The 13404-nt window shown below is 53.4% G+C and overlaps 1 protein-coding gene across 3 annotated transcripts in view; it reads left to right on the top strand.

The window, feature by feature from the left end:
* INSR (insulin receptor) overlaps positions 1 to 13404 on the top strand; it is a 48282-nt gene continuing 34878 nt past the window's right edge. Inside the window, exon 1 of one of the 3 annotated variants that reach the window (XM_083594370.1) lies at positions 1 to 317. In XM_083594370.1, the coding sequence (XP_083450496.1) occupies positions 236 to 317 (82 nt within the window). In that variant the 5' untranslated portion in view covers positions 1 to 235. Of the gene's footprint in view, positions 318 to 1882; positions 1941 to 13053; positions 13118 to 13404 lie in introns of those variants that run through there. The other 2 variants (XM_083594369.1, XM_083594371.1) reach the window with 2 other exon arrangements.

Here is a 13404-nt window from a genome sequence, read left to right as displayed (position 1 = left end):
GGGCCTCCCTCTCCCTCTCCCTCCTCCTCCGGGGAGGAGGCTTGTTTACCGGCGGGGCGTCGAGCTCGGGGCCTGGCCGGGAAGGAGGCGGGCCTGCCTGCGACGCCGCGGCCTCTTCTTCACCTCAGGAGGAGCAGCAGCGTCGCCTTCGCCTTCGTCGCCCGGGAGGGAAAGCCGAGAAGGGAGGCCTCGTCGCCGTCGCCGTCCTCCCGGTCGGGTCCGGGTCCCCGCCATCATGCGGCGCGGGGCTCCCTCTCGGGCCCCGGGGCTCCTCGCCTGGGCGGCCCTCGCCCTCCTGGCCGGGGGCCTCGCCGAGAGTGAGTGGGGGGAGAGGGGGGGATTGGGGGGCGAAGGGGTGGGGGGTAGGGGGTGCAGAAAGGCGAGTGAGGAGGGGATATGGGGTGGGGGGTAATGGTAATGGAGGGACCCCTGAGATGGGGGGAGATGGGGGGTGAGGGAGGGAGGGAGGGAAGCGAGGGGCTCCCGAGGTGGGGGTGCAGAAGGGGGGAGGAAAGGTGGGGGGGCGAAGGGGTGGGGGGGACAGGAGGGGGAGGGGGGATATAAGGGGGGATCTAGGGTGGGGGGAACAGCTGTCATAGGACCCCTGAGGTGGGGGGATATGGGAGGAAATAGGGGGTGGGCAGGAGGGGGTAACAGACGGGAAAGAGATGGGGTGGGGGATAATGATAATGGTCGGATCACTCAGGTGGGGAGATCTATGGGGGAATAGGGGGTAAGGGGCAGGAGGGAGGGAGGAAATCGAGGGGCTCCTGAGGTGGGGGGGCAGAAGGGGGGAGAGAGGAGAGATGGGGGCGAAGGGGTGGGGGGGCAGGAGGGTGCAGAAAGGCCCCCTCTTTCCCCCTTCTGCACCCCCACCTCGATTTCCTCCCTTCTTTCCCGTCTCTTACCCCCTCCTGTCCGAGGTGGGGGGTGCAGAAAGATAGAGGGGGGCATGGGGCGGGGGATATAGGGGGTGGGGGGAGTGGATCGAGAGGGTGCAGAAAGGCGAGTGAGAGGGATATGAGGGGGGGATAATGGTAATCATAGGATTACTCAGGTGGGGAGATCTATGGGGGAATAGGGGGTGAGGGGCGGGAGGGAGGGAGGGAATCGGGGGGGGGGCTCCTGAGACAGGCAGAAGAGGGTATTTGCAAGGCTGAGATGGGGGGTGCAGAAGGAGAGGGAGAGGAGGGAAAGGGGGGCGGAAATGTGGGGAAGAAGGGGTGGGGGGCAGGAGGGGGCAGAAAGGCGAGTGAGGGGTATCAGGGGGATCTAGGGTGGGGGGTAACGGTCATCGTAGGACCCCTGAGGTGGGGGGAGATGGGGGGGGTAAGGGACGGGAGGGAGGGGGGGAGGAAACCGAGGGGCTCCTGAGGTGGGGGTGCAGAAGGGGGGAGAGAAGGGGGACATGGGGAGGGAATAGGGGGCGGACAGACAGGAGGGAGAAAATAACCCAAGGGCTTCTGAGGTGGGGTGGGGGGTGAATGGGGTAGAGAGAGAATAGGGGGGCAGGAATAGGGGGTGGGGTGAATGGACAGGAGGGAGAGGGAATTGAGGGGCTCCTGGGCTGGGGGGTGAATGGGGGGGTAACAGCCAGAAGGGTCAGTGAGATGTGGGGTGGGCCTTCACTGCAGGTGTCAGGAGAAAACCAGCCTTGGCTTTTGCATCTCAGCCCCCCAATGGGGGAAATCAAATCCTTGCTTCCTGGACGTGGCCCCTCTTTGTATCTCTGCCCCATAGCGGACCTCAAGGGGCCCCAACTGGGCTGCAGACACCAAGCCCAGGTGCCTGGCTGCGGATTGGAGGCCTCGGGGGGTGGGGCCCCCAACATCTGGCCCCACTTGCTGGAGGGCACATGGGGAGGGGAGTAGGCCTTTGGGGTGCCCCCCAAGTAGTTATGGGGAGTTCTAGCTGGTGGGGAGGCATCTGGGGTGACTGCAGTACGTTAATCGGGATGCTGGGGGTTGTATTGGGGGACGGAGTGATTTTGGACTTGGAGTTGCGCTCCGGAGTGTTTGCAATGCGTTTAGCAACCCGCTTAGTAGAATCCTAGAATTGGCAGAGTTTTAACAGACGCCAAATGTCACTTGGCCCGACCCCTTGCAAGGTTTTGCCCAACGTGGGGCTCGGACCCACGGCCCTGCCAGCTCAACTAGACTTTAAATTGCCCTTGAAAGGGGGTAACCGCTCAAGATTGGGGTGTTGGTGGTGGTGGTGCCCATCGGTGTGTCTGCGATGCGCTTGGCAGTAGTGGAAGACTTAAAACGTAATGGTCAAGAGTTGCAATGGAAGGGGGTGCTTTCGAGGGAGGCCTCAGGTGCCAGGTTTAGGGTGCCAGGTTTACATAGGGGAGATTTTGAGGGCAGTTGCAATATTCGGGGCAGCGCTAGCGATAGGGTTGTAGCCGACGTAAATTGGAATGGCAAGAGGAGACCCGATTGCAAGGCATTGATTAAGCGGTGCCAGTTTAGGAGACCGGGATCGCCTTGGCGGGCTGCTAACCCAGATCTTGGGGGGCTGCAACTGGGGAGCGGTTGTGGAAATTTCATTCATCGGGACATTCAGGGAAGAAGACCTGTTCCTGGTGTGGAACAGGAGGAGAAGGAGAGGAAGAGGATAGAGAAGCTCCTCTTTTTATTTATTCTTTCGTAACTTTGTATTAATGCAGTGTTTTTATACGTAACTGTGTATCCTTGCAATGCTCTGTTTAAGTTCTCCGCTGTGGCTGCTGCTCCTCTGAGACGTTGTGGTGCATAAATCAATCAACTAACAAATAAGAGTAGTAGATTGAAATCACAACCCAAGGCGGGACGTTCAGGGAAGTCCTCTGGGGTGATTTTTCGGTATCGCGAATAGTAGTAGCAGAAGATTTAAATCCTAATGACAGGGTGTGTCTGGAGAAGAGACCGCTGGGGTGATTACTCCATTTACTACTGGTAGTATTACTGGGAGTAGCCTCAATTATAATAGTAGAAGGCACGTGAAGAGGAGAGACCTCTGGGCTGATGCTTTTCTCTTTCCCCGTAATAGGAGTGGCCATGATTCGTGTTTTTGACTTGTCGAGAGTTTGTTTTATTGATATAAACAGTATTACGGTGGCACGCTAGCAGTAACAGTGGTGGGCGTTATTCTAGTATCTGCATAATTAGAATTGGTAGTAGCAGCCTCGAAGTGTGGTCTACTCAGAATCCACTGGTTCGGTGGGGTTTGCTTCGGGGTCAGCGTGTGTGGGCTTGCATCACCCGTAACTAGCTAGGAACTAGTAGAATTAGAATTAATCATAACAGTTCCAGGTGATTGGAAAGGAGCCGTCTGGGATTATGCCCTCTCTTCTGGTGGTAGTTATATGACTTTTGTACTTGCCTGGAGGGCGTTGAGTAATAAGCTTTAACGAAACTGATAAGAGTAGAAATAATAATAATAATAATAATAATAATAATAATAATAATAATAGAAGAATGGAGAGCACATCTCTAGAATTATTCTCTCCTGAATTTGGACACGAGACTCGTTATGTGCCTAGAGATTTTTATATGCTTCACAAAGCAAGTTTCCTTTAGTTAGTTATCAAAAGCATCTGTACGCCGCTTAGCATCCAAAAGTATTGAAGCAGTTGTATGAGATGGCGGGAAGGCATTCAGGCGAAATAAAATAACATAAAACGTAGTTTAGGCTTCATAAGCCGCTAGTAGGGCAGGGCGGTATCTGTGATGTGTCACCAGCTAAACATTGCGGCAGACCGATAGATCACGATGTCCGGAATAAGGATGGAGGCGAGGGGAGCCTGGGTACAAAAAGAAAAGTTGTTGGCATGCTCTGAAAGTGTAAGACCGTTGGCTGGTGCCTCTGAACGTCAGAGGGAAGATGGTTCCCGCGCGTGTCTCTTTTTAAGGCGTCACGCGGGACGTGGAGACAAATGCATAAAAGCGAAAACATCACAAGGAAAAGCTGTATTACGCTAAAACCGTAACAAGGCGGAAGAGGCGGCGAGCACGAAAGCAGGCATGAGATAATAAACAGATCGCGCTTATCTTCCCGGAGGCCTCCTTCTCCACGCATCCTGATAACAGTCATTAAGTGCCACACTGGATTCCGTGTCCCGGTTGGCATGTCAGGGCCGTGGTTCTGTTCCAGATGGCATCTCCGGGCAGGGCTGAAAAAGCCCCCCCCCAACCCCTGGGCAGCTCCTGTCGGTCAGCGCAGGAGACATTGCTGAGATAGATGGACCCCCTCGGCCAGCCGCTTGCAGGAGGGAGGCGATTCTGCTCCCAAGGCTGAAACCGGCGCTTTGTTCGGACCCATGAGGACTTGAACCTTGGCTTGTTTGTAAGGAAAGGACCGTCTCTCGGGGCAGAGCAGCTGGGAGAAGGAAATGGAGGAGAGGGGCTGGCCCAGTGCTCCTTGCTTCGCTAAGAGTTGGGGGGGGGTCCTGCAGGGCGCATCCCCCTTCTGCCACGCCGAGGCCCCATGTCGGAGCTAATTGCTCTTACATTGGTTCAGCACAATCATTATAATTTCAGGAAAAAATATCTGGCAGAAATCCTGGAGAGAGCTGCTGCCAGCCAGTGTGGGCAGTATTGAGCTAGATGGAGTCAGTGGCCCGGGCTCTGCGCAAGGCAGTTTCCTCTGTAGCTCCCAGATTTCGGGGGAAGGCGCTCCCTGTTAAGCTGGAAGATACACGCGTCTGCAAGGGTTTCATTGTCTAGGAGAGAATATATAGATATATTAGAAGCAGTCTGTGGGGAGCAGCGCTGGTGTGGGTCTGTGCTGACCTACAGGTTGAGCAGGCTGTTATTTGGGGCTGTGTTTGAGCTGCGTGGGGCCAGTCTGTCCTCCCTCTGTGCCTCGTGGCTCCTGGGCAGTTGCATCACTTGTGTTTGGGGATGTATTTTGGTCGCGATGTCGGGTTCCTAGAACCAGGCCTGCAAGAGCCTTGCCGGCAGTGGGGGGCTTTTATTTGGAGCAGTGGCTTAATAACAACAGGAAGAAAGACACCTGTTGACGAGATGAATCACCTGGAAGCTGGCTTATCAGAACTCTCCCATTTCCAGGCCAAAGTTCCTTGCTTTGCGTAGGGACGGCCTCTCGCGTATTAGCAGGGATCGTTCTGTTTGGCGGGGGCTGCTGATTTGCCGTCTCTCTCTGCGCTTGATGCAAGCAGCTGCCATTATCCCCAATCAAAACACGAAGCAGCCGTTGTGTTTGCTCTCCGCCATCGGGGCCGCTTCCGCGAAACACACTCTTTTATATTCCGTTCCTCGTCGGCCTTCCTCCCCGCCAGGCAATCTCTCTCTGCCTCTCGTTTCCAGAGAAGCAGAAGGAGGAAGAAAGGGGTCCTCCTCCGGAGGTGACCAAGTCCGAAAATCTCTCTTAATCTAGTATTGTGCATGTGTCAGGCTCCCAGCCGAAACGGCCTGTTTGTTCAGCCCGTAAAACTCTGGGGCATGTGTCCTCTCTGCCCCGTTCCCTCCCACAGTTCCAATTTTGCACATTCGACTTCTCAGGCCGGACTGGTTCTGCCCATGCAAAACCCAGAGATGGGCATCACTTTCAGGAAAAGACGTGGCTTGCCTTGCATCTCCTGGGAGGGCAGAATTATTATTTTTTGGGAGGGGGAGATGCGAATTTAATACAGCCCTCTACCATTTGGAATGGATGAAAGAAAGAAAGAAACGAAGAATGAAAGAAAGAAAGAAAGACCATTGGAACCTTATTTTGGTCTGGTTTAATAGTTTTGTAGTAACCCCTCCCTGGAACCTTATGGCGACAGATGGGATAAAAAAATTATAATTTTGTAAGTAAATAAACACAGTCAGTTTGGAAACAGTTCGGCATTGCAGTGCCAAACAAGCACCCCATAATAACTGGAGGTGGCCGTTATACTCTGCACAGTTTTCGTTCTTCCCCTTCTCTCTCTTTTTCCCAGTTGTACATTCTTTGGTTTTTCCCCCCGTGTTAGAAAAAACCGAGGCGGTCGATCTGAGAAATGCATTTGGCAACCTCGGACGTGACCTAAGCCATTTTCTGAAATGCGTTCCTTGAAAGCGCTGGAAAACAAAACTCTTCTTCTTCTGGACGGGACTAAGGATTCTTTTAGTTGTTTTAGTTGTTGGGTTTTTTTCTTACCCCGGATACGGGTTGTTGTTTTTTGTGTAGGGAAGCCCCGTGCTTTTGAGATCCCAAAAGTTGGTTTCTTAAGTGCAAGCGGGAGGCTTTGCAGAGAGAGGAAAAAGAAGTTTTGGTTTCCCCTGGCTTTTACTACATAGCCAGAATGCAAGGAGCTCAGACTTGGGAAAGCTGCCTTGTGTAACGTTCATCCATCCAGCTTGATATAGGCTACACTGGCTGGCAGCAGCTGCTTTTCAGTGGGGAACATTCCCCCGCCCTGTCCTGAGCAACATCACAACAGGTTTTGAACATGAGAGACGAGGGGAGACGGTTCCTTGAGTTTCCCCCGTCCGCTGCGAGTGCGCACGCAGTGAGGTTACTCGCGAGCAAGTGACTTCTGACCCAGCTGCCGGCCGTGTTTACGTGCATCGAAGTTAAAGTTTGACATCGTGCGTTGCAATGCTTAACCGGGGGATAACTAGGAACACGGCTGTTTTCTCCACGCTTAAGCAGAGGCGGTGTGGGTCGCGCCGCCTTCCAGGCCTCTCCACAAGCGCTTCTCAAACGGGCCCCGAACCGCTGCTGTCCCTCCCCTCAAAAACCGCCCGCTGTACCAGTCCCCCAAACGGCTTCTCTGGACTGTGGCATTTGGAACACAGAGGGGTATAATTGTGCCCCTCCTGTCTATATATCCGTCCTTTGGCTATATATAAAAGCGGGCGTCGAAGCGGCCACATTTGTGCAAGCGTTATTCCATGCAAAACACGGAGCGGCGTTCTGGGGCTTGGGGGTGCGCCAACAGACCTTTTTTGAGGCTGCTCTTCTGCCAGACTTCCCTCCCGTAGAAGCGCGCAGCAGGCTGCCAGCCCGTGCAGAATGGCAGGGCGTGTGTCCTTGTTTTGAAAACGCTGCCCTGAAACATTGAGCAGAAATGGAAATAATAGAAAGCAACGATGAACAAGGGTAGGATGGCCCTCTTGCAGGTTCTGTTCTCGGTGGCGTCTCTGCTGCCGCGTCAGTGTGGGCAATATGGAGCTTGTTAGAATATCGGTAGCTTCTTCCGTCCTTATTTCAATCAGACGATGAGGACTGGCATCTTGCTTTGCATTTAAGGGAAGGAGCAGGGCTTTGTATGCCTAGCAGGTCCCGGGTTCATTCCCTCTGCCAGGATTCCCCCCTGCCTGAACCCGCAGGGAGCCCTTGCTGCCAGTCAGTGCTGCCAACACTGGCTTCAGTGGACCTCGGTAGTCTGGCTGCCCAAGGCCCCTTTCCTGGGCTCCTGAAATGGCAGCGATGCGAAGAAAGGCTTGTTATGCAACCTCAGGTCCTTGCCAAAGCCGTGTGCTCAACCCGCAAGGCAGGCTTCGGCAACCTGGTGCCCTCCAGGTGCTCTGGAGTGCAGCCCCCCCAGCCCCCGGGTGTTTTACTCCAAAACCTCTGGAGGAGAGGGCACCAAGCTGGCAAAGGCCACCCAGAGCCCCCCCAACACGACTGCTGTGCAAGAGGCGCAGACTCCCCTCTCGGGACTCCCAGTTCAAACCAACCCAGGGTGTAAAGAGCCACACGCCCTTCGCTGCCTCATTAACAATACTATAAAAGTGGAGGCTTTAAACGGAGACCTGGGTACAATTCAATAAAACTTTCCCACTGAGTTTGGTTTGTTTGGTTTCTGTTTTTTAAGGCCCTTCGGAGAACTCTTGTAAAGAGAGAGAGAGAGAGAGAGAGAGAGAGAAAGAAAGAAAGAAAGAAAGAAAGAAAGAAAGAAAGAAAGAAAGAAAAGCATTAGTCGGATCTGTCCTGTCTGCAGCAGCCTGTTAAGAAATGTATTCTTTTATATTTGAGACAGCCTGCTTCCCCCAAATATTTAATGCAACCTGCACTGGACTACTACTACCATCAACCCCTGTCAGGTAACCAGGTTGAGAAAAGCTGATTTAACAGGGAGAAGGAGCCAAAGGGTGTGGGCGGACCCCTCTCCTCCCCACCCTCCCCCCTGGGAATAACCTAAGATACTGGGGGCACGTGCCCCAGCATCATTCCCTGCGAACTATAACTAGGCAAGCAGAGGAGAGTCAGTCTGCCAAAAAGATTGCGCCGGGTTCTTTCATTTAGAGGGCTAGCCAGCCCCTGGGGCACTGAACCTCTCGGCGTTCGCAGTATCGAGTCTCCTCAGTCTCCTCTTCCGTTATTGCCCAGGCCCCATCCTTAGTCGCTTGGCATCTGCCCGCGTCGGGAGGCAAGGCAAGAGGGGCGAAGCTAGACCGCTGGAGAGTCGCGGCGCCTGCTGTGGCTGTTTCATGCTGGGAGAATCCTGGGAATTGTAGTTTGTTGCGGGCGCCGGGAGCTCTTAGGAGGCCCACGTTCCCGTCATTGCAGAGTTGAATTTCCCTGTGTGGGGAAGAGGGACTGGCTCTTCAAAGGCACACGAAAGAACATAAGAAGATCTTTCTGGGTCAGGCCGGCGGCTCTTCCGTTCTCGCAGAGATGCGTGTGCGAAACCTGCACGTTGAGCGCAAGAGGCCTCTCTCCCCTCCTGCCCTTTCCAGCAAGTGCTGTTTGGAAGCATTTGGCTCCCGGAGGAGTACAGGGTCAGGTTCAAGGTGCTGGTTTTGACCTTTAAAGCCTGTCACGGCCTAGGACCCTCGTACCTACGGGACCCCCTCTCCTGGTATGCTCCACGGAGGACCTTAAGGTCCATATATAGCAACACCCTAGAGGTCCCAGGCCCTAAGGAAGTTAGATTGGCCTCAACCAGAGCCAGGGCCTTCTCAACACTGGCTCCAACCTGGTGGAACGCTCTGCCTCATGAGACCAGGGCCCTGCAGGATCTGATTTCTTTCCGCAGGGCCTGCAAGACAGAGTTGTTCCACCTGGCCTTTGGCTCAGATTCAGTTTGATTCCCTCCCCCTCTTTCTTTTTCCTTTCTCCTCCTATGAAGAGATTGCGCCCTAATTGTTTTAATGTTGTATCTTAATCTTTTAAATTGTATTTTAATCAACTTGTTTATATTATTGGTTGTTAGCCGCCCTGAGCCCGGTCTTGGCTGGGGAGGGCAGGGTATAAATAAATTATTATTATTATTATTATTATTATTATTATTATTAATATTATTATTTCCTGCTCCCGCTCTCTGAATTTGCCCAACCCATTTTCAAAGAGCTTGCCGACCGTCACATTCCTCCTGCGGCGGCGAGTTCCAGAGTTGAACGGCGGCGCGCTGAGAATTGGGAGAGGGTCTCTTGACAACTCACATGGCACAGACTACAGGATTTTTTGGCACCGGCGGTGGGTGGGTGGGTGGGGGGAAGCCGTGACGAATCAAAATGGCACGGTGCTGCTTCAGATGCAGAGTGCGGAGGCCGCCCCTCGTGAGTCATTAAAGGTTTGTTATCCAGATTGTTTACTACAAACACACTCTTGCTGCGTTCCAGAATTGCCCTCGCTCTTTCGGTGCCTCAAGGGTACGCTACCTTCGGAGCTTATGTAAGATGCTCTCTCGCCCCACCCCCCACCCCAAACGGCTTGCTGGCAACCAACATCTTTGTTGTTTTTGCATTGTGTGCTTCTGGGACTTGTGCTTTGCTTTAAAATTTAGGTTTGGGGTGTGTGTGCCGAGAAGGTTCCGATTCTGCTCAGGCTGGGGGTGAGGGAGCCTGTCCGCCTTGCTCAGCGCTGGAAGTGGCTCCCTAGGGTTTGTTTCCCAGCCGCACTGGAAGGTGTTGCGCATGCAAAGGTGTTGTTGTTGTTTAGTCGTGTCCAACTCTTCGTGACCCCCTGGACCAGAGCACGCCAGGCCCTCCTGTCTTCCACTGCCTCCCGCAGTTTGGTCAAACTCATGCTGGCAGCTTTGAGAACACTGTCCCATCATCTCGTCCTCTGTCGTCCCCTTCGCCTTGGGCCCTCCATCTTTCCCAACATCAGGGTCTTTTCCAGGGAGTCTTCTCTTCTCATGAGGTGGCCAAAGTCTGGGAGCCTCAGCTTCAGGATCTGTCCTTCCATGCAAAGGTAGCACCAAGCTATGCCATCCATTCCAGGATATAAATGGCTCCCTAGCACACACCTGCCTCACCCAGTATGTGCAGTGAAACTCGTGAATCCTAGACTAGATGTCCCCTGGGGTCCCTTGCAACTCTGCAACTCAGCAAATGAACCGGGTTGCATGGCTCAACAAAGTTGCGTCCGTCCAGCAGACTTGACCTCCCTGCTGCCCCGCAATCTCCCCGAAAATTTTCCTCTGGGGATGGGGAGATGGAGAACCGGAACTCAAGGCCGGCCGGTTCTTCCAGAGGCCGGAGCGGCCAGCTGGCCGGCCCAGGAGAGAGGGACCTTGAGTGGCACCTGTGTGTGCCTCTGGCCGAACAACTCCCCGGCCCAGATAACGGCGCAATATCTCGAGCAAGCACATTTTCCCTCAAGGATTTGTTTGTCAAGACGGTTTGCACTTGCAGCTTTCAAGGTTAACAAATAAGTCTAACCTTCTGCGCAGGAACAGCAGGGAGGAAAAAAGCCGCAGTACTTTGGTTTTCTGCCCCCACTCCGCTTTAAACGAAAGACAAATAAGTTTTGAGTTGTTTGGACTAAGGAGCATTGCAAGAAAGGCCAGGAGGATTTGCAAGCGAGAGGTCGCCTGAAAAGTGCCTACTGGCCGTGATGGCGCGTTTTCTGCCCCCGGCTACCAGTTGCTGGGAGCCACACATGGCGAGGGTGTCCTCGCTTGCATTCAGGCCCTTTGGAGCCTCAAATCCATGGAGGGGAAGGCCAGAATCGGAGGAATTGAGTGTTGTACAAGCGAGGAGAGGTTGGGATTTGAACGCACAACCCTGAGATCAAGAGCTTCAGGCTCTGCCACCTGAGCCATCTTTAACGGGAAAAGGCCAGTCTGGCTGGGTCTTCAGCTGGCGGGTCAGAACATATCCATGGACGGTTCCCTGGCCTGTCCCCAGCAAGGCTGTTCTCACCTGAGGGTCAGTTGCCCCTTTTTGCAGCTGGGCAAAGATGAGGTTTCAGCATCTTGGGGAGGAGGGCGAAGTGTGTTGCTGTTTAGTCGTTTAGTGGTGTCCGCCTCTTCGTGACCCCCTGGCCCAGAGCACGCCAGGCCCTCCTGTCTTCCACTGCCTCCCCCAGTTTGGTCAAACTCATGCTGGTCTCTTCGAGAACACTGTCCCACCACCTTGTCCTCTGTTGTCGCCTTCTCCTTGCGCCCTCCATCTTTCCCAACATCAGGGTCTTTTCCAGGGAGTCTTCTCTTCTCATGAGGTGGCCGTTCATCTTGGGTGCTCTGCTCGGCATAGTTCATAGCTTCTCTGAGTTATTCAAGCCCCTTCGCCACGGCAAGGCAGTGATCCATGAAGGGGGGGGGGCGAAGTGTAAGATGGACCAAAACCAGCACAAGGCAGCTCCCTCGGTTCGTCTTTAAATCAGCTCAGCTGATTTAAATGCTGCAAGCTCACTCCCAGGTGACAATGTCTCCAGGTAACGCCTGAAAATCTGGAGGGGCATTGCTGCCAGTCAGTGCAGGCGGCAAGGAGCTAGATGGGCCTGGGAGCCGGCGAGGGCCGCCGACTCAGATATCTTAATAAAAAGAGATTGATGGCTGCTTGCCACACGGCTCTGCCGTCGAAGAAGGCGTAGAAAACTCCAGCTACCTTGTGGAAGGGGAGTTAGTCAGTGGCTCTTAGTCAAACCTCCAGACTCAGGGGCAGTCTACTTGTGAACGTTAGTCCCCGCGGCACAAACGAGGCAAAGCTGTCCGCAGGCTTCCCGAAAGCTTCCGGCCGGATTCTGCGCCAAATGGAAACCACCTGTTTAAATCAATACGTTCAACTTGCCCCAGAAGGAATCCTTAAAATGATAAATTGGGGCAAAACGTTTGACTTCCTTTGTCTCTCTGCTGATTTTTTGGCTTTTTAACGAGGAAACAGTTGTCCAGGGGCCCCTCTTCCAGCCTTGCCTTTATAAAGACGCGAGATCGACGCCGCATTTCTTTCTGCATCTTTAAAAAGAGGGGAAGGTGAAAAATTCCGCTGCCGATTTACAAGGCGGCCTGGACCTCTTGCCAGAAGAATGCAGTCGAGCAGCCATATTGTTCCAGATTCCGCAGCAGCACTGCCAGCTGAAAACGTTTTTTTTATTTGCGATTAATGGGCTTTAAACAATTACTCGTAAAAGGAGCTTTCGGGTTTTAATTACACGGGGAGAAGGCAGCTCTGGAGCCGGCCTTGCAGTCCGACTCGTCCCCTCTGGGTCCCTGAGCAGATCCTGAATGAGTACCGGCTCAGTTCGCAGCAACATTCAGAGTCCTGGGCTTTTGGCAGCCCCCAAAACCTGCAGGCGGGCTCCTGTGAGGCGTTTCCAAATACCTGGCCTTAGGCCGCTGCCGCTCGCCTACAAAAGGACACGCAGGGAAGTGGCCTAGCTGGATGCCTTGCGGTGACATTTGTCGGGGTTAAGCACGGGCGACCTTTGCAGGTATTGGGTTGCCTGGCCTCGGCCGCCTCTAGCCCCACCTCTGGCCCAGCTCTCCTTCTCTCTGGGACACGTGCGGCCGTTTAGAGAAAACGGCAGGATAGGAACGCAGCAAAGAATAGGAATATTCGGATAAGAAAGACCCCCTTGGAATCGACGGACTTGGCGTTTATCGATAGGGCAGGGCGATACAGTAGTACATTGGGTTAAGTACTTAATTCGTTCCGGAGGTCCGTTCTTAACCTGAAACTGTTCTTAACCTGAAGCACCACTTTAGCTAATGGGGCCTCCTGCTGCCGCCGCGCCGCCGGAGCACAATTTCTGTTCTCATCCTGAAGCAAAGTTCTTAACCTGAAGCTATTTCTGGGTTAGTGGAGTCTGTAACCTGAAGCGTATGTAACCCAAAAGGTTAAATCGAAAGGGCAGGGCGATATCTGGTTTCCAGTGTCGTGACATGCCACCAGTGGTGATATACAGTGGTACCTTGGTTCTCAAATGCCTTGGGACTCAAACAACTTGGAACCCAAACATTGCAAACCTGGAAGTAAGTGTTCTGGTTTGCAAACTTGTTTCGAAAGTGCTCCGTTTTGAGTGTTACGCTTCCGATTTGAGTTTTACGCTCAGGTCTGTCTCTTTTTGCTGTTTATTTTGCGTTTTTGTATTTGCGGCTCTTTTTTTGTTTTTGTAACTGTGTGGAACCCAGTTCAGCTAATGATGAACTGATTGTGTAACTGCAGTACATTGTTTATCGCTTTCATTTTATGGATCAATGGTCTCGTTAGATAGTAAAATTCATGTTAAGTTGCTGTTTTAGGGGTTGTTTTTAAAAGT

Source organism: Podarcis filfolensis (genome assembly GCF_964270895.1).
Source record: "Podarcis filfolensis genome assembly, chromosome: 18".
Taxonomy (NCBI): domain Eukaryota; kingdom Metazoa; phylum Chordata; class Lepidosauria; order Squamata; family Lacertidae; genus Podarcis; species Podarcis filfolensis.
This window is presented reverse-complemented; position numbering and strand designations above follow the sequence as displayed.